Consider the following 23,969-nt stretch of genomic DNA (forward strand, 5'->3'; position numbering starts at 1 on the left):
TGATTTATTTAACAACCTTGATATTGTGTTACGGATGCTATGAATTGTCATTTTTTGTACTATTTTGTATAAACTGAAGGTCTAACTGATCCTTGCATTTCATTGCCATTTAACCCACCATGTGCAGTTTTCCCCTTTTGCACTCATGTGTGCAGACACAAGTGGACTCTTGTCTACAAAAACTTATGCCGTATTATGTTAAGTCTTTCTGTTGCTTTTGGAAGTACAGTTGATACATGTTCACAATTCTTAACTCAATGAGCAATAAATGTGTATCTCTTTCACTGGTTCAGGGAGAGAAACTTCTATACTTGTGATCGTTTAAGTAGTCATGCACTCTAAAGATATCCTGCAAACTAGCACACAGTTATGAACATTTAATGCCTAGTGAAATCAGTAGGGCTTAAACCTGCATAATTCTGTGCTGTATTGCACCACAGTTAGATACAAATCTCCCCTTTAAAAGCAGCCAAGCAAAAATACAAAGTTATAACTGGAAAGCATCCATACCCTTAGTTGAGATTTTTCTCCAAATATGTAGAGGGAAGCCTGGCGTTTCAGAAGCCGGTTTTGAAAATATGCACTACTGCTGGTATATGAAGGTGAACCATCTTTTCCTGCTAATCTTGCACCCACATCGAGGAATGGCATTTGAGTGCTGATAAACCGACTGCTAGAACGAAGACTTGCCCACACACCTTTAGAAAGATTAAAAATAGCATGAAATATTTCATATTTTCATGGAATTGGACTATTTTGTAACTCTCCAGTAAGGAATGTGCATTGTTTGAAAAGAAAACATTTGAATCTCAGTTACAATGTTTTTGGATAGGTCACACATAATGCACCTGGAAAAAATGTGCCAGCTCTGGGTTGGACTAGATGATGCTTTGGGTCCCTTCCAATTCTATTCTATGAAGTAATGCATAGCCCAGATCTGTCTAAACTGAGATAATAATTGAAACCACATCACATTTAACATTAATACAGAACTCTTCCTATGCATTTCTATGCATTCTGTATGGCTGCCTGGTGGGTGTCGCCATGCTCCTGCCATACTGTTACTGTTACTGTTCAGTGTAGGTGGGGGAAAGAAGCTGCTAGTTCAAAGATGTTTTATTGCTTGCTTTGGCTGCCATCACAAAACCACTTCATGTAGCTGGGTTCTATGCTGCAACAGTAAAACAAGCAACATCACATCAGTTGGGCTAGTGAGCCACGTGGTTAGTTCTCAAGCCCATATAGATGCAGTAATGGCACTGGGAGTGAACCTATGATCTAGGCCAGATGTGGGAAACCTTTTGTGCTCTGTGTATTGCTATACCACTGCTGCCATCAGTCCCATCAGGGTGGCCAATGGCCTGAGATGATGGGAACTTTAGTTCAGCAACACCTGGAAGGCCAAAGGATCTCCACATTGGATCTAAAAAATCCACTTGCTGCTATGCTTGCATATGTTACAATTACAGTGTGTAGCTTGACCATGGTGTCAGCCAAACTACAGAGATGTATGATCTAGGCCACAACCTTGCTGCCTCTTTTCTCCAGGTGTTGTTTCATATGAGAGTGTATAAGGCCACAAGAGGCTCTATTCTAGCACCAATAATTCTTTAAGAACTGCAAGTGCAGCAACAGACCAATCTTACAGTGCACTGGAATGGAGGCCATTGGCTTATGCATATAGTACCAAAAATAGTAGTTTGAGTACTCCTGGTGAAATAGGTGCACACTTTGAAAAGCTGATTTTTTTACTAAAACGGTAAAAATAGGGACATGCCTGCTGATATATCGAAGTCAGTCTGCTTGCTTTACATGTGAACATAGAGGACACAAACAAAAATGGTTTCTTAGGAAATTGAAGCTGGTAAGCTGCTGTAGTCCCTTCTTTGAAATAAAGCAAACTGTAGCAAACACTTCAGTAAAAAAACACCATGATTACCACTAGTAAAAAAAACCCCATGATTTGTTACCGAAGAATCACAGAGCTTACACAGAAAATAAATGTTAGTCCTCATTTTTAAAAACTAAAAGCCAAAGGATGTCCAGGAGAAAGCAACCCATCCCACTTTTTGCTATCGACAAAGGAGAGCTTGATTATAATTTGCACCACATAAAAGCAACAGTCACAGCTAATTGAAAAGCACATGCAGACTATAACAGGTACCAGTGATGAGTTACAGCGATTAAAGGGTTTACAGGTCTCTACGTGTCACTCCCCAGCTACTATTCCTTGCCACAGAAGTTTTTTATTAAAAAACAACAACAAACCTAAAGTGGCATACAACACGTTTCCTGTTCTCATTTTGAGATCATTGTTTTATCAGTGCTAATAACTATGTCACCAAGGTCTATGTTTATTACCTCTGTAAAATGTTACTAAATAATGATTTTAAAATTTATGTCAGCATGAATGTTTACTCAGTAGATAACAGCATTTCTTTACTCTGTGGCTACTGAGTATCAAAGCTTGGATGATGAGATAATATATTCTTTATCATTTTCTTGCAATGATGGCAAGGATACTTATGATCTAGAAGTTATTCCATATCATCCTGCAGCAAAGCTGTCACATGGTAACTAAATTGCGTGCCTAAGCAAGTTTACATGGTTTCTCTATACTGATATGCATAATCATGGAGATGGTAGAATGTACTATTAGTGCAAAGAATACGGTACCTTGATGGACTCTTCCTGATTTGGAATTTGAATGTGTGAAACATTTATCTCTGTACCCAAGCACTGGCAGATAGCAGTAAGGACAGGAGGAAAAGGAGGAGCAATGGAATGCACATTGCAATGAGACAGTCACAGCAAATTGAACAGGAAAGAAGAAAAAGGTTACTTGTACATTTCTATTTACTTGATTAAAATAAAACAACTGCTAATTATATTTGATTTTAATGGCTAGCGCCAAGGAATTGCCAAAAAGGAAAAAAAGGAAAGCAAATCAAGCTAAAATAATTTGGGAAAAAGAATAGGAGGGGAGAAATTCTATATTAAATCATTTACCAAACAGGATAATGTTCATGGCCACTGCAATTAATTGCAGACATGCAAAACAGCCAAAATCATGTGCCATTGTATTATACCAAATGGAAACTTGTCCATTGTGAAAAACATTTTTAAAATGTGTGAGATTTGTCAGTTAAAAAATGTTTAGCACAACTTATCTCTATTGCCCACTTTGATTGCCAGAAGCATAAAATTAATCTAAATGCGGGGCAGACGTCCACATAACCTTACCTAAACGGATCTACATTCCTAAAGCACCATGCAAAGCATGTGGTTATTTACAGTCACATTATTAGCATGCATTATTTTGTTCTTGGGCAGTCCTGTCCAGCAGCACTCATGCATTGTGCGGGAGGAAGAAGACGACCTAGTCCTCCCATGGGATTAAGTTACTTAGGCCATTTGGTATAATGGAAATGTAGTTTTAAATAGAAAACCACAGTAACAATGACTCCTGCTTTGTTTTACAAACTCTTCTTTTCTTGCTTAGATTCCAAATTTTTCTACAGAGACATCAAAGTATTTGAGAGCAGTAGGGGACCATTATTCCTGTGGAAACATTCTATTTCACTAACATTACCACTTAATATCTAGATGGCTGGAGGATAAACTGGATGCCAAACATTGTTTCAGATACCTGATTAAGTACCATACCATACTTGAGCCAAATAAAAAGGGGAATTAGAAGCAGAAGCCTCTACTTCAAGTAATATGTTTGTACTCCTGCAAAATGAAACTATTTGGTCACATTTCTGACAGATACCATAAACAATGGAATCTAGTATGCTTGCCAGTACATCCACATTTTAGAGAATTCTTGCTTTTATTTGAAAAAATAATAATTCTAGTAACTGTAATTATGGAGATAAGGGTAAAAATAAGTAAATATAAGGCAATGATTGCCAAAGAGACTAAATCTAGACGGGGGCTTCTATATGGAGCTTCTAATTTTTATGGTTGCAGACTTTCTTTTTAAAATCAGGACAGAATACGTGTAAAAGAATAAGCTTCACTGTAAAGTTAAAAATAGTTGTCATCACTTCTGCTGATGCTGAATTGTTGGATTATAATAAATTAGAAATCATATTGGTCAATGTCAAAAATGTTAGTATATTTAATTAACCTGCACAACTTAACCTGATAATAGTGAACATTGAAAAATTTGCTTCCCTGACTGCAATTTTTTTCCCTAAAGTTACAGTAAATTAATTTTTTTGTTTATATAGAATGTGACACAGAACAGTCATGAAATGTACACATACAGTACTTCTGAATAAAACAGTCAGAAATGAAGTATTCACTGTCTGCATGGACACTCTGGAATGGAAGATATGGGAAACCACAAGCTGTGATATTATGAGGGGGATCCCAGACTGTGTTCAAGTGTCCTGCCATGGTGCATTCTTATTTACTCACTTCCTAATTCAGTGGTAAAGTACTTCCCTACAGGACTTTGGGAGTGAATAATGGCAGCATGACAGGAGAGGAATCATAGATTATGCTCTACCGACTGAGTTATGCTCCCCATAACAGGGATGAGTTATTATTCTTCCCACCATGTTCATTTCCTGCCACTGTTACATATGATCTGGTTCCCAAGTTATATGACGGCAATGCTGGAAGATCTCTGTGACTGACAATTACTCCTAGACAGAGGCTTTCAGGTTTAGAGTGTTGCTACTGACTAGCTTCCAAAAGAACTGTGGTACTTTCTTCATAGATTCTTTCTCTGTAGGCACAGTACAAGAACCCTTCTATATTATACCCCCTTTGTGCTAAACTAGCTAGCATGCAGCTCTAAACCATGGTTAACCACAGATATGCCACAGAAAATGTGAGTAAAGTGTTGGGCTCATGTGCTCTCCTCATCTTTCCTCCTCCAAAGATGTCAGTTTCAAAATAGGTAGGTGAGTGATCTACGAATCCTAGTTTAAAACAAACAGTAGTTAATTGCTAAACAAGCAAAATTCAAATGATGCACTATGAAGTTGGCTTGTTTAGCAACTAGGCTTTGTTCCTAGTTAACATATAACACTTAAATACAGATTCTTTGAAATGCTCCTGGCAGCATGAGAGCCTGATGGCTTGCTTTGACTTCTGAAGGTCCACTTATTGCTAAGCCTTGATTTAGTGTAACATACAAACTGTTTCATAAACTCAAGTAATACACTAATAGGCCTTGCTAATGACCAGTGTAAAACACACCCATGTACTTGTGCACAATCCCACCTTGCTTTCTCAGTTTAATGCAGTTCAATTGGTACTGTCATTTTTCAGTCAAGAACATTAGTCATATTGTAGTCAACAGATGAACCTGCCTTAAATTCAAGAACTCTGGAGTAATTGGGCAATGAAGTGAGCCTCTAGACAGACTACTGTCTTCACAATTCAGCACCTTCCTTACTTTTCCACAGTATATAACCAGTAATACAAAGCATTACAAATTCTACTCTCACTTCATTGCTAAGGGTGTATTACATTTTAAATCATAATTTCTATTAGTTTCTAAATCTATTAGTTGCTAGAACATGATTTTCCAATGACACCTGTGCAGATATATTTAACTTCAGATTTAAAGTGTCACTCTTCCCAGTACTTAAAACTCCAATTCTGGTTATTCTATATCACCACGTTCAAGACTGACAAGCATACTCCTTCGGCTTCTGCATGCGCCGCTTTATGCAAAGGAATGTTTACACTTAAACACTCTGCTGACTGCACAGCCTCAGTTAAGTGAGAATCTGGACTGGCTGTGATACAATTCAAAGTGATCAATATAGGTTGCAAATGAAGATAATTATTGGTGTATAAAAATAAAAATAATAATAATAATAATAATAATAATAATAATAATAATAATAATATAGTGGAAAAGTAATTTTTACTTCATCATTACAAGTTTGTTCATACATTATTTTTGTGATACAAGTAACTGAAATAAAGCAATACTCTTCACAATTCACCTTTGAGCTACCTTATGGAACAATTAGAAGCTACAACTGCCTGAAGCCCAGTAGTATTTACAACTATTATCTGAAGTGGAAACACTGGCCTGGAGATATCCACATATTGTAGAAGTGTGTGTGCACATATTTGCATGGCCATAGCAGCTTGTTAAACAGTTGCCGCCTCCTCCTTTGTGATAGGTTCTGTGTGTGTAAATGACTGCATGGGCTCAGTTAATTTTCCACCCACAAGACAGGATTGGTGGCACCCATCATCTGCTAAAGAGCATAGCCCCAGTCTAGTGAACAGAATTTGCATGCACAGCTCTTGGGTGCTGGCTGCAGGAATCCAATCACAAGAACCACATGCATATCCATTTGCATGTGCAGTTTCTATTTCAGCAAGGGTAAGCCTGTTCTCAAAAGTGGATCAGGTGGAGTTTGGTAGACTAGTTGGTAGTATTTGGTTTATACTGAGAAACAGAAGGATAACGCAATAGCAATTCCTCAAATGTTACCATTATTTTCATATTACATCCCCGTGTAGGCTTTGAACTAGTCTTACTAACCTCCTCGGGCAAAGCTATTGGATAGATTTACATCCAACTGTCCTGGCACTACCTGCTTAAACACAGTGGACATTCTTGAAGCCCTCCTTTCAGTGCCTAAAGTCAGTCAAAAAGAATGGAGAGATTAAAAGTACAGTATCATGCAAGATGACATTACCTATTTGTTATCCTGACCTGAGGCCCAAGAGGTATTTTAAAAAATTACACAGAAATGTTCTTTTTATGACTTATATATCTAATTGTTGCTAGTTTACAACATTTAAGAGACATTACACATAATTAAAAAGTATACATTTGCAGCATCACAGAAGGTTAGGCATGGCTAACACAATCAAAGTATTTAACAACAAATGAAGCAAGGCATGCACAATTTGGTGATGGTGTTATGTTATGAGAAAAGCCAGAATTTAGATACACTTGATTTCACCAACTGATTAAGCCAAATGGACATACTTGGCAAGTTGCATGCTCCTGTGTCTAAGACAGCAGTTTTTACCTTTGCATGAACCCTATCAGGTTTCATCACATGACAACTGAAATAGAATATTAATGCATTTCTTAATGACTTCATCAAAACCTATCTACAAAAAGCTTATTACATTTTAGTCTCTTTGCTTAAAAAACCCCTATTCCTATGTTTGTTAGAGAACGAAAAGTAATCAATTTCTTCAGCATAAATTTCTAATACTTTCATATAAGCACTGTACATTTTTTCCACCTATATGGAATAGAATTTCATTAACAATTCTGCTTAAGTCAAGTCATTTTACTTTTGAATTTACCCTGAAAAAATTTATATGCAGAAAACACGAAAAATTTATATGCAAAAACCAGACAGGTCATCTATGTGGACAGTGAACCATTCAGACAACGGCACACTGAGAGAATATAGAGATAAAACTAGGAAACAAAACAAAATAAATAATAACACAGTCAGACTGGTCTTACATTTAGCATAGCTATATAAAAGCATAACATTACCTGGAGACAAAGCAATTGTTGGCCTGACAGTGAGAGTATTGCCATTCATTTTACAATGGACAGAAATTGCATTCAGTAAGGCTTGAAGGTATTTTTCTTGTTCTATGCTGTTTGATGATTCTAGTGATGTAGGAGCTATGCAAACAAAGGAGGGAATAAATTATATTGATCCTTTATACAGCATATTTCATGTCATTGAAGTGAAAGCATTACCCAGTGTATGCTCTTATTTAGATAGCTGAATAAGATCCAGACATGATAAAGAATGTTAAGAAAATGGTAAATATATTCTGGTATTAAAAATAAAACCCAACAAATAAAATTTGATTAAACTATTGATCACCAACCTACCTCCAAGTATCAATGGGAAGTACAAATTACCCTCCTGTGATCACAAGTATAATATATAAAGAATAAATTCCAGTGGCAATAATTTTGATTTCAAAATATCAAGATACCATCACTCTCCCATTAAAACAAGCCTGTTTACATGCCAAACTATGGCTTACCAGGACCACATTAATGTGCCTGTTCCTGCAGAGGAGTCTGCAGCTGCTTTGTTTCTTGTTTTTTTTGCTGTCTCTAAGATGGGGTGAGCTCCCATTGCTCAGTCCCTGCTCCTGCCAACCTAGCAGTTTGAAAGCACGTCAAAGTGCAAGTAGATAAATAGGTACCGCTCCGGCGTGAAGGTAAACGGCGTTTCCATGCGCTGCTCTGGTTCTCCAGAAGCGGCTTAGTCATGCTGGCCACATGACCCAGAAGCTGTACGCCAGCTCCCTCGGCCAATAAAGCGAGATGAGCGCCACAACCCCAGAGTCGGTCACGACTGGACCTAATGGTCAGGGGTCCCTTTACCTTTAAAAAGCTCATTATGGACGTTTACTTAACATGCCCCCATATATAGTTTCCTTTATGGCTATGGAGGCAATTTCTTCCTTTTTCACATATAAAAACATGTCTGCTCACATTAATAAGGATAACATGCCAATGATGAATGTCACTTTTGCTATGCTGAAAGCTACTCCCAAAATACTTCCTGGGTATAGCTCATTAATAGGGTTGCAAAAAATACAGGCAAAGACTGAGTCTGGTGGCTGGAACTTAGATTTCTGAAGAGAGGAACATGTTTGCTTCATGAAAATACCCTTCTTTTTACAGTTATCCTCATATGAGGCTCTCACCCATTTTATTTTTCCACAACTAGTTTTGTTCTTAGAGGCAGACCCCTTTTACTCCAGGCCCTTTTTACACCTGTTTCCTTCCCCATTCCTATTTTCCCATTTTAAAACTTTGCCTTTTTCCTCGTTTTCCCCCTTCTCCCGCCCTCCTGCAAGCCCAGTCATTGAGGGGCCCCCAAACAGTGTAGAGAAGGGGGTAGTCTCTATTTGTGCATAATTCTGTTTATGTAACCACCAAACTTTGGACTACACATGATGTGATTTTAGTACGGTGGTTTTCTATTGGGGTAAAGCCAAAGTTCTACCTCTGCTGCTATGTTTTATTTTTGCAAATTGCTCAACTCTTGTAGTTAAGCTTAAGGAGTAATGTAATCTAGTATTTTAAAATACTGAAAGTAGATACCAGTACACACCCACACAAACTTGCACAGCTATGCTTTGTAGATTATTTGCTGAGCCACTGTGGAAAATTCATTTGTGTGTATGTATTTTACTTACAAACTCACACAAAGTAGTATGCCATTCATAGGATTATGCTGAAGTATTTAAGCCATGAACATCTATCCTCATCATGAACTCTTGAATGATTCACCGCTTATGTAACTTGTGCATAACTATGAATTATTCTATCCTCTGTCCTCTTCAGAAATTCCATAGGGCAAGTTGTTCAGGCAGGCCAGCAACACCAATGTTTATCTCAGGAATAAACCCTTTCCCTCCTTTCCAAATTAGATGAACTCTGAGGTTCATCTCCATGTTGGCTCTGTGCCTCACAAAGGCAGAACAGGAATTTTGTACCCCAGGGGAATGCCAGATGAGGCTGCAGCATGCCTCCACCCCTCAGATTCTAGTGAATGAGAAGCATTCTGTATGCTGCTTACTGGAGTGATACTGCAGAGCAGCCTTCCCCAACCTAGAGCTCTTTTGGTGCTTTAGATTACAGCCACAATTATTCTTGAGCACCGGCGGCTGATGGGATCTGGAGTCCAATATATCTAAAGGGCACCGGGGGGGGGCGCACTGGTATCCACATAATTCCATGACAACATGGTACAGGCCATCATAAATAAGACTGCTGTAGGACTGAACTTCCATGTTATTCTCTTGTTTGATGAACATTTTAGTAAATGTCTATGACCTCTAGTATCCACTTCCTGATGGTGGTTTCTCTAAGACACTTCAGAAGGAAGTTCACAAGAAGGCATAAGCAATTCAACCCATCATTCATTCCATTATGCTCCTAAGTATTTTTATTTCAATTATCAGCCCCATTGCAAATATTTGCAATGTTTCAGAGAGAAGGGGAGAAATACAAGAGATGGCCCTGTATTTATAATGGTTTGTGTCCAACGTAAGTCTCTTGTTTTTACACTTGTACGATGGGACTCCCCACTTTCACAGTGTGACTCATAAATCTTTCCAGAAGTTGTCCCACCCTCTACAGCAGATCTGGACAAAGCATGGGGTGTACATTGGGGAAGGAAGCCTTGTTGCACAAGTGGAAATCTTCACTGATGACCCAAAGGAGTTGAATACTGCCCTAAATGTTAAATTCCATGGCTGGCACCCACTATGATACCATGGAGCATTATTTTGGGAAGACAAAAACTCGAAAAACATAATAAAAAGCAGACTGCGTAAACTTATATTGAAGACACTTCTTTCCCACAAAATATCCTGGAAGTGAAACATGCACTCACCTGATGTTTGTGTATTTTGAGATTTGAAAAGGCCAACAACTCCTTTGCCATGAAAGCCACCGGCTCGAAGCAGAAGTGTGCTGGTTTTTGAGTTTTTCCAACAGACCACTGGCAAGCGATTGTGTCTGTAACAGCGAGCTACTCTCTGCAGGCTGCTGTCCTGCACACACTGAGGTACCACTAGTAGCCCTGGATAGCTAAATCAATAAGGGGGAGGAGAGAGAATTAGATGATTCAGATAAGCCAAGCTGTAGTACCAGGCTACAAGGAAAACAGATGTGATCGAGGAACACTTCTTACTTATTCCAAATGTTTCAGTTATTCAGATACTGTGTGAATTCAAAACCCACCAATCATGTTAGCCAAGTTTGCATTTCTAAATCTAGCTCCAGTTCTACCCACTTGAGCCATCTCCAATGATCCAGAAGAAGAGGGGAATAACAAGATTAAAGCAAAGCATCCAACTTCCCTTTATAATTTTATTGATCGCATTGTCAAAATGAATAACTTTCTTTGCTACATCATTTAGGGATATAATTAAAGAACATTATTTTTGAAATGTTTACGACACATTATTTTGTTTCTCAGCATAAAAAGGTCTCTTTTGCCTGCCCCGTCACTAACAGAGGCAAAACCTTCACCTATAAATAGTAATGCCTTCTTTCCCAGTTGTGGTATTCCCTCCTGTGAGGGAAACATTTCTGTCCTATGAGGCTTTTGAGTTGTTTTAATTCCCTTTTTTATATTGACTCTTCCTGGTTTTATGCTTTTTTTTGTTTGAATTAGAGTGTTGCTTTTATTATTTTACAATGAGGTAGGTCCCTATGGAGCTGAACTGTAAAAATTGGCATATTGAATAGAAATGATAACATCAGAATTTATCAAGTTCTATATTAATTTATTTTTGTATTTACAGCTCACATTTAAAGTACAGTATGATCACATCTTACATAGATTTAACTTGCGTGATTTCAACTATACACAGATGGAAGCAGGCTGGTTGAAACTTCAAGTTAAATCCAAGCAAGGAGGAGAGTTTAAAAGCTCTTCTTGCACCAGGTCTGCCATCTGCCATCCTGTGAAGTCTCACATGAGCATCCCAGAGATGGTGCACTGAGCAGACATTGCACCTCAAACAAGACAGAGAGCTCGTTATGCACTGGATAACCCAATATTGTGGGGTCATCAGAGTTCTTGCACAACCATCCCTAGCCTCTAAGTTTGTGCACTGAGCAGTTTGGGGTTACCCAGTGTGAAAAGAGCTTTTAAGCTCTCCACTTTGCTTGCTGGGCAAGGCCTGCATGGCACACAGGCTCTGGGAGTATGGGGGATTCTCTCTACCCCTCACCTGTTAGCCATTGGGTGGAGCCAAGGGTTTGGGTGTACATGATTTTCATGTGGTACCTCTGGTTACATACTTAATTCGTTCCAGAGGTCTGTTCTTAACCTGAAACTGTTCTTAACCTGAAGCACCACTTTAGCTAATGGGGCCTCCCACTGCTGTCGCACCACCGGAGCACGATTTCTGTTCTCAACCTGAAGCAAAGTTCTTAACCCGAGGTACTATTTCTGGGTTAGCTGAGTCTGTAGCCTGAAGCGTATGTAACCTGAAGCGTATGTAATCTGAGGTACCACTGTACAAGGAACTCTTGGAACTGAACATTGCGCAACATGCAATTGTACTGTACACAAATTAATTCAAATAACTAATAATTTATCCCAGCACATGAAGTGGTTTACTTATTATTTTCTTCCTTGATCATTTTATCGTTGACGGATACAAACAGTTGATATGGTTTTTGATGAGGCTTGATAGTAAAGCCAAACACAGGGGTTGCCAGGTTTCTGTTTTTCCCTCTCCCTCTTCTCCTGCAAGCTTTGCTGCTATCACCCTGAGCATCTTTGGCTAGCCAGAGCCAAGAAAGACGCCCTTCCAACTTTTGGAGGGCTTGATGGTTTGTATTTGGGTGCCTTAGTCAAGCAGCAGCTGCCAAACAGCCCACAGCCTTCTTCTCAATCTTAAGAGCTGGGCGAGAGGGCAGAGATTACAGCACAACTGCCAGAAAGAAGGCTTTTATCATTCATCATGTTTACCAGAGGAAGGTGGCACACTTGCCATGGCAAGTGAAAATGAAGAAGCCTGCGGATACTTTCCAACAACAGCACGATCCTTAACATGTTATTATATTACATTTTAAGATTAAGTGTTATTAAATAGTTCCTTTGAAAGCAGTAAGGGGGTCACTACAGCAACACAGAAAGAAACAGCATGGTACATTTCATACTTGTCCTAGACTGATTGTTTACAGGCACTTACTTTTTATGAGCAAGAATGTTTAGATGCTCTAATTTAACACACTAAACACTGCCAGTACTTTGGCTCTGACAAGGAACCAACTCTGGCTTGCATCAAAATCCATTTAAACAGCTCTGAAATGATAGTACGCAAACTGCTAGTTATATAATTTATTTAAAAAATAGAGCAAGTTAACAAAGAAACGCAGCTGCTTCAGATTCGACTCCAACCCTGGCCGAAAGAGAAAAGATTCCAGGGACTCCGGATGTTTTTAAATAAGGTGAATTTGAACATGTGTCTAAAGTCATTTACATAAAAGTTAAGATGATTAAAAATTACATTTCTAATCTATATGAATATTTCCTGGTTTTGAGAAATGCACAGTATGGTCTTGTATGACATTAAGGAAAGTGAAACTCTTATGTTTCTGAAAAATAAATTCCCAGGGCTGACTGCAAAATTCATTTGACACCCCCCCACACACACTTCTAAGAAAAGTGAAGGGGAAATGCACTATAAATTGTAGAATAGCAATTGTTTGATGCAACCTCGTATAACTTTCCTTCTTTGATTCAAATCAGAAAGAGTGCTCAATACATAGTCGATGTCATGTAACCTCCCTGCAAGCCTTGTGCAAACAAAATCTATGAATTCTCAATAAACAGCCTGTGTATAGAGACCTGAAAGAACAAAAACAGATCTGTCCAACTTTTGTTACTGATGAACACTGCTAGCCCCTCAAAGCACATGTGGGCTTTAAGGCCTTGTGGATGGGAAATTCTAAGTCTCTAAAAGACTATCAAAGGGGCTGGGTAGACTCTGGCAACTGCAGAAAGATAGAGGCTTGCTGACTGGTAACACCCCACCCTCCAAACCTTCCCCAACTCTTGAATATATTCCGCAATTCTATACAAACTTACAAATGTGTATATGTATTTTAAGGTGAACCAACTATATAGCTTTTCTATACATCAACAGGCAAACCACCTAGAGCAAAATAGCAATAAATAAAATAAAATAGCAGAATAGCATTTTATATTCAACAATGAAAACACCAAATGATAAACCAAATGCTTTTATTAGCTACCTGCAGGATTGGCACAATTTCTGTTTCCTGCAAATTCTGTTTTCTTAGGTGCAGAAACCTATTGCTTCCATCCAGCACAGCTTTGTCAGGAGAATCCAGAATCTGGTCTTGCTAATTGGTGGGGATGAGCCTCTGGCTCATCATTTTGACGATTAAGTCAATCAACTTGAGAGCAATTTAATTGCTACAATAACTGTTCCAGTTCCAGCTGAAGTGTCCAGTGTTTGGGGGATCAATTTCAGCTTGTGCAGCCTGATGATATGGGTGAGGTACTTGCAGGGCTGTATCCAACTATGTGTCCTCTGGATCGCTGCCCATTGTGACTGGTGACATTCTGCTTGGGGGTCTTGAATTGGTGGGTCAAGGGTGTGCTCAATGCTTCGTTGCATGACGGTGGAAGTGACTTCCGCCCTAAAGGAGATGATGGTGCAGCCACTACTGAAAAAGCAGGCACTGGATCCAATCAATTGTAACAACTATTACCCAGTTGCAAATATTTCTTGGGGTGGGGGAGGAGGATAATTGAGAGGATTGTGGCAGAACTGCAGACATTATTGAATGAGACTGATTATCTGGATCCATTCCACTCTGGGTTCAGGCCTGTACTGGTATTCTTCTGGACCAACTCTGTGGATGGGCATAGTGGCACTTTGTTATGGTGGCTCTGTTCCACCTTACAAGGTCATGTCCAGAGATTAGCATAGGGTGACTGCTCTTCAGCCTCCTGGTATTTACAGTTCAGAGTGCCATGGTACACCATTTTGTCCCCAATACTAATCAGCATCTATATGAAGTCATTAGGAGTTTGATCCACCTCAAATCACTAAGATTGGGGCTCAGAACCAGATTGTTATCAGGGGAGGTGGGTGTAGTTTGGCCAAAAGCACCTTGAAGGCCAATAGTGAGAAGTCATGGCATGTAAAGTTAGTAAATACTGTGCTGGACTATTATTCCATCTAGCTAACTATTGTGTACACTGACTGGCAGGATTTCAGACAGGAGTGTTTGCCAGCCCTACCTGGAGATGCCAGGGATTGCAAAGCAAGAGCTACAACCCTTCCCTTCTAGAATTAATAATATTTCACATCAACAAGGCTTTGTAATATTTGTCAAAACGCAATGCCATTTGGAATGTATTTTATGGGTTGTGGTTTTAATAATTATGACAAGAAAGTTGGCTCACCTTCTGCAAAGAGAATACATCCTGTTCAAGGCCGTTATTCGAAAGTACTCTGTTTTTGAGCGAGAAGAGCTACTACTGATAGTTCCCAATCCCAAGCGTTGATAATCTCTAAAACAAGCTCTTTCCACTAGCTGTTCCATAGTTGATTTCTCTGATGCTTTCAGAGTAGCACTAGCGTGCATTTCACTGTCATCTGAAACTAAAGTTGTATTATTTTACTATCTTAATATTTAGTGAAGCAAGCACACTGCAGAGTGTAATACATTAGCTGAATTCAGATATTTACAGAAAAGCCCCTCTAAAGTTGTCTTACCTGATAGATCATCCTCCTCATTCCACCCAGGACGATTCACTCTTTCTTCCACAATTGTCCCCGTTTTCTTCTTTAGTAGGTACTGTCGGCCAATTGTCATCTTCCCTGCACGTTTTGCTCCTTTTACAATTGTTTTTGAAAGAGTGCTACAATTTAGAAAAGAACCAAAATATCTGTATCGTGGTTGAAAGAGGAAAACTGGACATTATCCCTTCCAGGAACTTCCTCTCCAACAGCCACTAGAGAAATGTGTGGAATATATACAAAGTATAGATGTGATCCCATGCCTTCTAATGAATATTGTACATGAAAGGGTTTTTTGTTGCCGCATGTTCTCAATCTTTGTATTTTGTATTTCACAAATCTTTGTATTTCACAAATAATCAGAGGCATATTTTCATGATGCAGGTCCCTCTCTCACCAACAGAAAGATTTGGGAGCAAGAAATACAGAAAATCCCACCTTAGTGATCATAATGTTGCATATTATAATTATAATTATTATGCCATTTTCATTAGAATTCTCACATATATTGCAGCATCTCCTTTACTAAATCATGCTATAAGCATGATTTTAAAACTTCTTAAATATAACTCCATTGCAGAACCCTTTTTGAAACTAATAATGTAGAATAGTATTTATAAGAAAGAAGCAAACATACAAAAAGGGACCATTCCTTACCGAAAGGAAGTGTTCTTTTCTTTTTGCTTTGGTAAGATTATCTGAGGTGCAGTTTGACCAGCTGCAAAAGCAAAAGTGCTAAAGATGGACTGGGGGTAGCGAAACTTCATTAGCTGTTTCTTAAATATCTCTACAACTTCAGGGCCCACTTCTTCATCAAAAGCTACCTTAATCAGCTATGTATAAAAAAGATGCAATGAATTAAAAATAAAAGGTAAAATAAAATATAAGAAATATAAAATCAAGTTTCTAAAATATTATGAAATATTATTATAAAATAGTATTACTGATTTATGAAGCAATTCATATAAACTTTATGGTTAATTAAATCATTTTTGTAATGCATTGCTTACAAATTAGAAAAGACAAAAGAAAATGTATAAGATCAAAGAAAATCATACAGGAGTTTTTGACAATAATAGTAATAGGGAAGTTTTTAATGTTTAGGGAAGTTTTTAATGTTGGATATTTTATTCTGTTTTTAATCTGTTGGGAGCCACCCAGAGTGGCTGGGGAAACCCAGCTGGATGTGTGGGGTATAAATAATTATTATTATTATTATTATTATTATTATTATTATTATTATTATTACTCCAACACACTGTATGTATTTATTTAAAAACAACAACACTATGTGGAATGGTATAAGTTGAAGGTGTTATTTTGGTTTGTCTCATGAGTAACAAAGAGAAGAAAATGCAAGCATTAAAATGAGGCAGAAGATTTCTATGCTATTTTGCTTGAAAAACAATTAAGATTAATCAGTGTCACATTTATGTTGAACTGACACAACATTTGGGCAAAATGACAAACTATTTTCCATAATATTGCCCCACTGTTTGCAAGCCTGTCCATCTTCTCTTGAAATGCTTTGGAAATATGGGCAGGGTAAATGCCATCAGAAACATAGCTGTCAAGTGTCCCTTATTTGAAGGGACAGTCCCTTATTCCAGCGCCATGTCCTGCTACTGTCCCTTATTGATGGATGTCCCTTAAATGTCCCTTAAATTTCAAAGGAAGCAGCTCCTCTCCCTCCCTCCCTGCCGGCCAGGGAGGAGGGAGGCTCCAACTGTGTTGCTTGGCTGTGTTGCTCACCCAATAAGAAGTCTAAGAACGACTGGGGGGTGGAGCTTGCATGCCATGTGTGTGGCTAGTTAATGCAAGCTGAGGGGTTTTTTGAATGCTGGTCGCCATTTTGTTGCATGTGCTGCTGCAAACTTTGCAGTGCAAAGCCAGGCCGGGGAGCCATCTTAAGTTGAGGCTGCATAGGCCTTGTGGTACATGTGATTCAGATTCTATTCAGCTGAACCTCTGGTTACAAAGTTGGTTGGACAGTGTTCTCGAAGCTACCAGCATGAGTTTGACCAGACTGCAGGAGGACAGGAAGACTGGAGTGCCTGGAACAGGTGAGGCTGCAGGTCCCTTATTTTGGCTGCTGGTCCCTTATTTTCAAGGCTGCTGGCCCCTTATTTTCAAATCTGTAAGTTGACAGCTATGATCAGAAAGCTGAGACAGAGTGGAGGATAATAGAGTATGTTTGGGGAACCTGGAACAGGACTCTCCCAAATGCTCCTTCCTACAGAAGCTGCTTATGAGACTGGCACTGCATCCCCTGGCCTATTTGCATGTCTTGTAACCAAGGTGCTTCAATACTAAGGGAAGGCAAAAACTGCCATGCTTAAAAGGCCTGGAAATAAATAGGCAATACTGAAAGTGGGCAAACAGAAGTCAGGTACAGTAACTCATGACCCCACAGAACTATGGCCCAGGTTTATGGATACATTCCATATATACTTTCACTCTTTGATGGGTATTTTGCTTAAGTTCTCTATTGTACTATGAACAAGTCATGGGCAACCTATTTTTAAATGAAGGCGATGGCACTTTATTAATTTATGAAAATGACATCCAATGTTGCATAAAAATTGTCCAGATCGTGACCTTGCTAAGAAAGCCTACTCTACATTTCTGTCATAAATTTGAGGCAGATGCATTGAGTGACAAAGATTAAAATAGTGTTCTTGGTACATCTGCCTAGTGTACCTAGACCCGGGGTCACCAAACATGGTGCCCTCAGATATCTGCCTTGCACTGGTGCTGTGAGGGGAGTGTGCTTGCTTTTTTTGGATCTGTGTTTTATTTGTTTTTGAGTTTTGTCTGTTGCAGTGGGAGAAATCTGAGCATCACCAGTTTTCTTCTGCAAAATGAGTATTTTGTGGTGCCAACATCAGTTGCTTATTTTTCCAGATGTGGCCCTTAAAAGGAATGCTCCTAGGAAAAACTATTATAGTTGTAATGGTTTCCATTATTTTAAGATGATCTCTCTTTTCAGTTGAATTAATTCATACTCTGCCTTTCTACAGAAGATGTCCAAGGTAGTTAACAATAATAAACCCTTAAAACCTTAGTTAAACTAACAGGGCTTAAGTTAACTTAATTGTGCGGGAGTTTTTTTAAAACAACAACAACAACACTTTTTATTTATTTTAAAGAACAAACATGACAACAACAACATTGGCTGCCTCCATTTTTTAAAATTGTGTTTGATTGTGGCCTTTATATGCAGACTTTCTTAGTGGAAAGTTCAGGGACATGAGAGTTGATTTATTTTGGAATTGGTGATATTGTAAATATAACATGCAGAAGGAAGTAAGAGTGTTCCAAAAAAACCAACAAACTATGAACTTTAAGCAGCTTTATTTTACCTGAAACACAGCAGAGGTAATTTGTAGCCCTTCCTGCATGCTTTGTTGAAGCTGGTTCTGGATGGTAATTTTCTTCTCCTTAGTTATTGAGGCAATGGGAACGCTCCGAATAACAGTTTGTTCTCCCACTAAGAATATTAGTCAGAGGAGCACTGAGTCACGGTTCAAGTTATCAGAGCTGTTCATATTTTACACACTCTACTCAATATGTATGATCAGTCTTACACAGATGCATAAAAGATGCAACAAAGTCAAAGCCATAATCAAAGCTGGAACGTCTATCAAAATATTGAGCTCATTTCATGAATGACATGTTAAAGAGCCTATCAGTTCCAAAAAAAGGGAACATGTACTTCCTCAGTCAGCTTACCAAACTGAATCAATTGATTTATTTTATTAACATTAACATTTTTAAAAAAATAAACCAACATGATGCCTTGTAACATCTATTCCTTCAATTACACCAAACTACATTAAAATGTATTATGACAGATATTCAGCATATGTATGTTTACAAGTATGTAAGTAAGTAAGTCCTACTGTGTTTAGTGAAGCTTACACCCAAGAAAAATGTGTTTAGGATTGCTTAATTGAGATTGCTCAATTGCAATTTCAGCAACTTGGCTATCTTCATGAGAAAGATGAATTTAGAAAAGTTGTACATTATGGGATGACAAGCATAGCTCTAGTGGCAGTGGGTCAAAGTTTACAGTTTTGCAACAAAAGGGAAAAATTGTTTTGTGGGGCACTTTTGGTTGTGTGGAAAGAGCCATTTATATAAAAGTGTTAACATGTGGCAACACTTTTATACATGAATTCCAAACATTATAAATGGCGTATCTAGTGTATCACTGTCATATCAATTATGCGAAGTCAGTATAATATCAGATTTGTCACCTGCTGCTGATACAGAAGTTGCTGACCCTCAACCTGGCATTTATTGGCTAGTGTCTTAAGTCTTCGGTTCAAGCCACCACTATGTTAATGAGAACTAAGTCTATGTATTATCCCAATAAATATGCGTGCACTAAAGAAGTGATGCATCAAATGACAAAATATTTGATGCATCGCTCTCACTACATATCTATTTTCTGCAGCCTGTAGAAATAATTGGAACACACTGCTTTATTTTTATGTAACTCACAGAGATTTCAAAGTAGAATTCTTATCCTCAAAAAGCTACAGTTACAATTTTCACTAAACAAATAAGATAATTGTTAAATAAATAATTGCTATTTTTTCATCAGCCCAAGATAGCAGTTTTAAAAATTGTTAACATTATTTGTTCTCATGACATTTTAAAATACTGTAATTTTTAAAATTTCTGCTCTTTTAATAAAGTGAAGGATTATATAGATTCAAATTACTTTCCACTCTGGCAGAAAGAGTTGTTGCAGAAACCAGTTCACTAATTTCTCATTCACTGGCTATATATCTAACACTCATGGCAAACTAGTTAAACACTAGCCACATAAGAACCACAGAACTAGCCAGGAATAAGATAAATGAACTGTAATTCAGAACTTACAACTGCTACAAATGTAAGCAAAAAACACTGACAACTTTCTCAGTTTAAACATGTAACACCAACTTCTTGATCCTGTATATAAGAACACAAGAAGGGCCTGCTAGATTAGGCCAATGGCCCATCTAGTCCAGCATCTTGATCTCACAGTGGCCAACTAGATGCCTATAGGGCATGAGTGCAAGAGCACTTACCCCACTTTTAATTCCCAGGAACTGGTATTCAGATACTTACTGCCTCCAACAGCAGAGGCAGAACATAACTATTGTGCTAGTAGCCAATGATAATAAAGGTCATGTACTCAATATTTCTGCCTGCACAAGATGAAGTTTCCATATTATTTGTGCATATCTGCCACCATCCATCCATCCATCCATCCATCCATCCATCCATCCATCCATCTACTTTTATTCATGTGAGTAATCCAGGTAATCCTTGAGTAGTTGCTCTTGTCTTTTTAACATGTTTCTCCTACTCAGAGTAGATCCTTTAAAATCATGAACATGATTAATTTAGGTCCATTAGTTTCAATGGGTCTCTTCTGAGTATAACGTAGATAGCTCTAACCTATAACCAGGACCTTCACATGTCATGCTATACCACAGCTTAGCATAAAGCCTCTCCTCCTCCCAGAGGGGAGGTGTTGTGAGCGGGAGCCTTTCCCGCATCAGCAGGGGGGTGTACTCGGCCCCCTGCATCACTCACCCGGCTGCCGCGCCCCGCCCACCAGGCCAGCCAATAGGGTTGGCTTGGGAGCGAGATCTAGCTGCATTCAAGCGGCCGCAGCAGCCCCGCGCCTCGTTCTGTTTCCCTGGAGTCGTCGGATCACCTGCCCGCCCTCCCTCCCTTTAGGTCATATTTATGCTTTGACCTTGCTATGGACTTTGGTTGGTTGCCCTGGTTGACCAGGGGGCCTGGTAGGAGTTTTTATCCATTTGGCAGATTGGCACCAGCCTCTTAGTTTTTTGCCTACCTCAGCAAATCACCACAACTTTTTTGTACTGGCGGTTAGGCACTGGGATATGTGTTGTGCGTTGGTGGGTGGGGTTTGGCCATCACCTACCCCGCCCCTCGTTGGATATTCCATTAAAGGAATCCAGCGGTTGTGGATCCTGTCCAATGCCCTGCCGGTGCCTAGGGCCATGGCACAACCCCCAGTGACATCAGGGGAAGCTTCAAGTTGTATTTGCATAAACAAGCTCCTCCCACTGTTTGTTAACCTCCAAAGACCCCTGCTGCGCGGGTGGGGTCAAATATAGGTTGTTTGACCCAATGCCTAAGCCAATACCACACGCATGCTGTAACCAATAAAAGTTGCGGCCTACTTTAGCCCATTAACCTAAAATACATGTGTCCTTGTGTCTCATTTTACCAATATGCACGTGGAGGGTCCTCGACTCACAATGTGCATAAGCTGAAATGAGCCCAAGCAAGCCTTTGGCTCCTGGTAGGAGACCTCAGCAGCATTTACTTTGCTTGCACTTAATCTCAGATTGTTACTGCTTGTGAACAAAGGATAGTTGTTTGTAACAAACTAAAAAGTCTGATCCATAGCCCAAAGTTTGAAGTTGGCTTGTTTTGAAATTGACTTGTGTTTGCTATAAACGATAATCTCTGGTTCACATGCTATGAAAACCTGAGAAATGCTGCCAAATTCCATTTCCAGGTGTAAGGGAGGAGGACAGGTCTAGGAGGTCTGCATTAACCCAGATAACACAGATTATGCATGCTGTATTGAACCATGCTCTACCTTGACATGCAATCTAGGCCACAGTATGAGCATGAGAATGAAGGATATGACTACATCACTTTCAAGACCAGAAATGCATAATTAACAGTTGAGGACATGGAAATTGCATCTGACCAATTTCCTGGATCACATTTTTTGTTTGTCCATATAAGCACATCCATCCATCCATCTACCTATGCTCCACATATATTTCTTTATGTCTATGCTCCAGACAGTTCAAGAAAACTTTTTTATGAAGCCTATCACATTACAGTCCTATCCATGCATTCAAAGGAAAAGAGGACTTAAACTGAGAAGCAGGCTTGTGCATGCTGCCTCCAAGTTCCCTCCATATGCCTAGTGTCCCCACTCCACTGTAAGTCTTTCCAAGTTCAGCGGGAGGGTTTGAAGGGGGCTTCTAAGTGCATTCGGCAGATAATACATGGTTCCCAATCATAGGAAGGCTTGTAAATGTGTCCAGCTGAATGTGCCTAAATGCCCCCCTTCAGACCTAGTCAATGTGATAAAGTTGGGGTGCAGTGAGTGCACCTGACATGTATGTTCTCCCCAGTTTAAGCCCTTACATGTTCTTTTGAACACATGAATAAGGCTTATGAGAACAATTATAATAATTTGTTATTTAATTAGCTATGCAGATTACAGAAATTCATACCGATCAAAAGGTTGAATTATAGATACTGATCCTATTCTGGCACATTTGTTTTAAGCGACTTAAATGGACTGCGGGTTAGCTTCAAGTGTGTTCTGAAGTAAAAATTTATTTTAACATTCATAAAGAAGACCATACCTAGTTGATCATGAGGTGTGCCTTTAAATATAACTCTGTACGTAGTAAGGAACAAAGCTCCTTCTGCAGGGAGAATGTGAGGGCCTCCAAGCAATCCTCCAGTTGCCTCCTCTCGGCCATCAGGATCCAGAAGCACACGGAGACCTTCACACACAAACTCTTCCCCTGGTAGCAAAGCTGGTCGTAGAATCTTGGGCTGAGCCCAAAGACAAGATTTATATATATATATACACAAACTGTGTTACACATAGTACACTACAGGTGTCAAACTAAAAAGGATTGAGCTGGAATTACAGCTATAGTTTGTAAAAGACAGGTTATTGTAAAAATGGGTGTATTTTGTAGAAAAGGGACTTAACAAAGAGCCCTAGTCCAACACTCTAACCACTATACCACACTAACAATCACATTGTTAGCATTCATAGAAGGGATAAGGTGTGCCAGCTGGGCGGATAGTCATTTATCTGGTCTCCCTAGGGCTTTCCTGCACTCTTTCAGATTTCTCATCACCATTCATGGTCAGAAACATCCCTCTGCCCCTGTGCTTACTGGGCAGACTGGATTTCAGCTAGGATAAGAGTAAGAACTGAGTAAAATAAGTTCCATCTTTTTAGAAAAGTGGCAAAGATGCAAGGCTCTGATGGGCTGGAGCAGGGGTGGGGAATCTCTGGTTCTCCAGATGTTCTTGGACTCCCAACGTTGCCTACTTAGTATAGCCAATGGTCAGGGGGCGGGCGTGATGGGAGTTGCAGTTCAGCAACGCAGGAGGGTCACAGGTTCCCAGTGTCTGGGTTAGAGTTTCTGCCTCTTCAGTCCAAAAGGGAAAGCATTATTTGCTTAGATGCTGTTTGACTGGAAAAGGGAGTGGGTCGATAAATAATAATACTTAAATCAACAATGGACATGCAACAGCAGCTTATTTTGATTCAGAGGTTTGGCTGATACTTTTTCTCTAGTTCATATTTCACAAAACTATAGCCAAGCTGCTTATTTGTTGAATTTTTCATTTTTTTCAGCATCCTTTTAAATGTTCCAAATATCTCCCCAATTATATTAGAAAAAAACCCCCACAGAAAACTGAGCAAACTTGCCATATACCTAAAATGTAAATAGTGTAAACAAAGTCCAAAATACTTGCCTTCTGAATTGGTGGCAACCTTCTACTTTCTCGATGAACAGCCTCCAGAGTCTCAATGTGCATTGCTACAATTCCTGGGAGCAAACACCACCGCAAATGAGCAAAACATAGCAAGAAGA

General features: G+C 39.1%; 1 protein-coding gene across 5 annotated transcripts in view; it reads right to left on the reverse strand.

Moving 5' to 3' along the window:
* The window catches only part of SBF2 (SET binding factor 2), a 233,040-nt gene that overhangs the window by 19,207 nt on the left and 189,864 nt on the right, over positions 1–23,969 (reverse strand). For 2 of the 5 annotated variants that reach the window (XM_083595457.1, XM_083595461.1), the window contains 11 exons: positions 23,851–23,924; positions 22,713–22,908; positions 18,651–18,778; positions 15,946–16,121; positions 15,265–15,410; positions 14,952–15,150; positions 10,386–10,582; positions 7,508–7,642; positions 6,527–6,622; positions 2,677–2,739; positions 511–698 (listed from right to left, as the gene is read on the reverse strand). In XM_083595457.1, coding sequence (XP_083451583.1) covers positions 511–698; positions 2,677–2,739; positions 6,527–6,622; positions 7,508–7,642; positions 10,386–10,582; positions 14,952–15,150; positions 15,265–15,410; positions 15,946–16,121; positions 18,651–18,778; positions 22,713–22,908; positions 23,851–23,924 — 1,598 coding nt within the window. The remainder of the gene's footprint in view (positions 1–510; positions 699–2,676; positions 2,740–6,526; positions 6,623–7,507; positions 7,643–10,385; positions 10,583–14,951; positions 15,151–15,264; positions 15,411–15,945; positions 16,122–18,650; positions 18,779–22,712; positions 22,909–23,850; positions 23,925–23,969) is intronic. The other 3 variants (XM_083595458.1, XM_083595460.1, XM_083595459.1) reach the window with 2 other exon arrangements.

The sequence above is a fragment of the Podarcis filfolensis genome, assembly GCF_964270895.1.
Source record: "Podarcis filfolensis genome assembly, chromosome: 1".
In the NCBI taxonomy this organism is placed as follows: Eukaryota; Metazoa; Chordata; class Lepidosauria; order Squamata; family Lacertidae; genus Podarcis; species Podarcis filfolensis.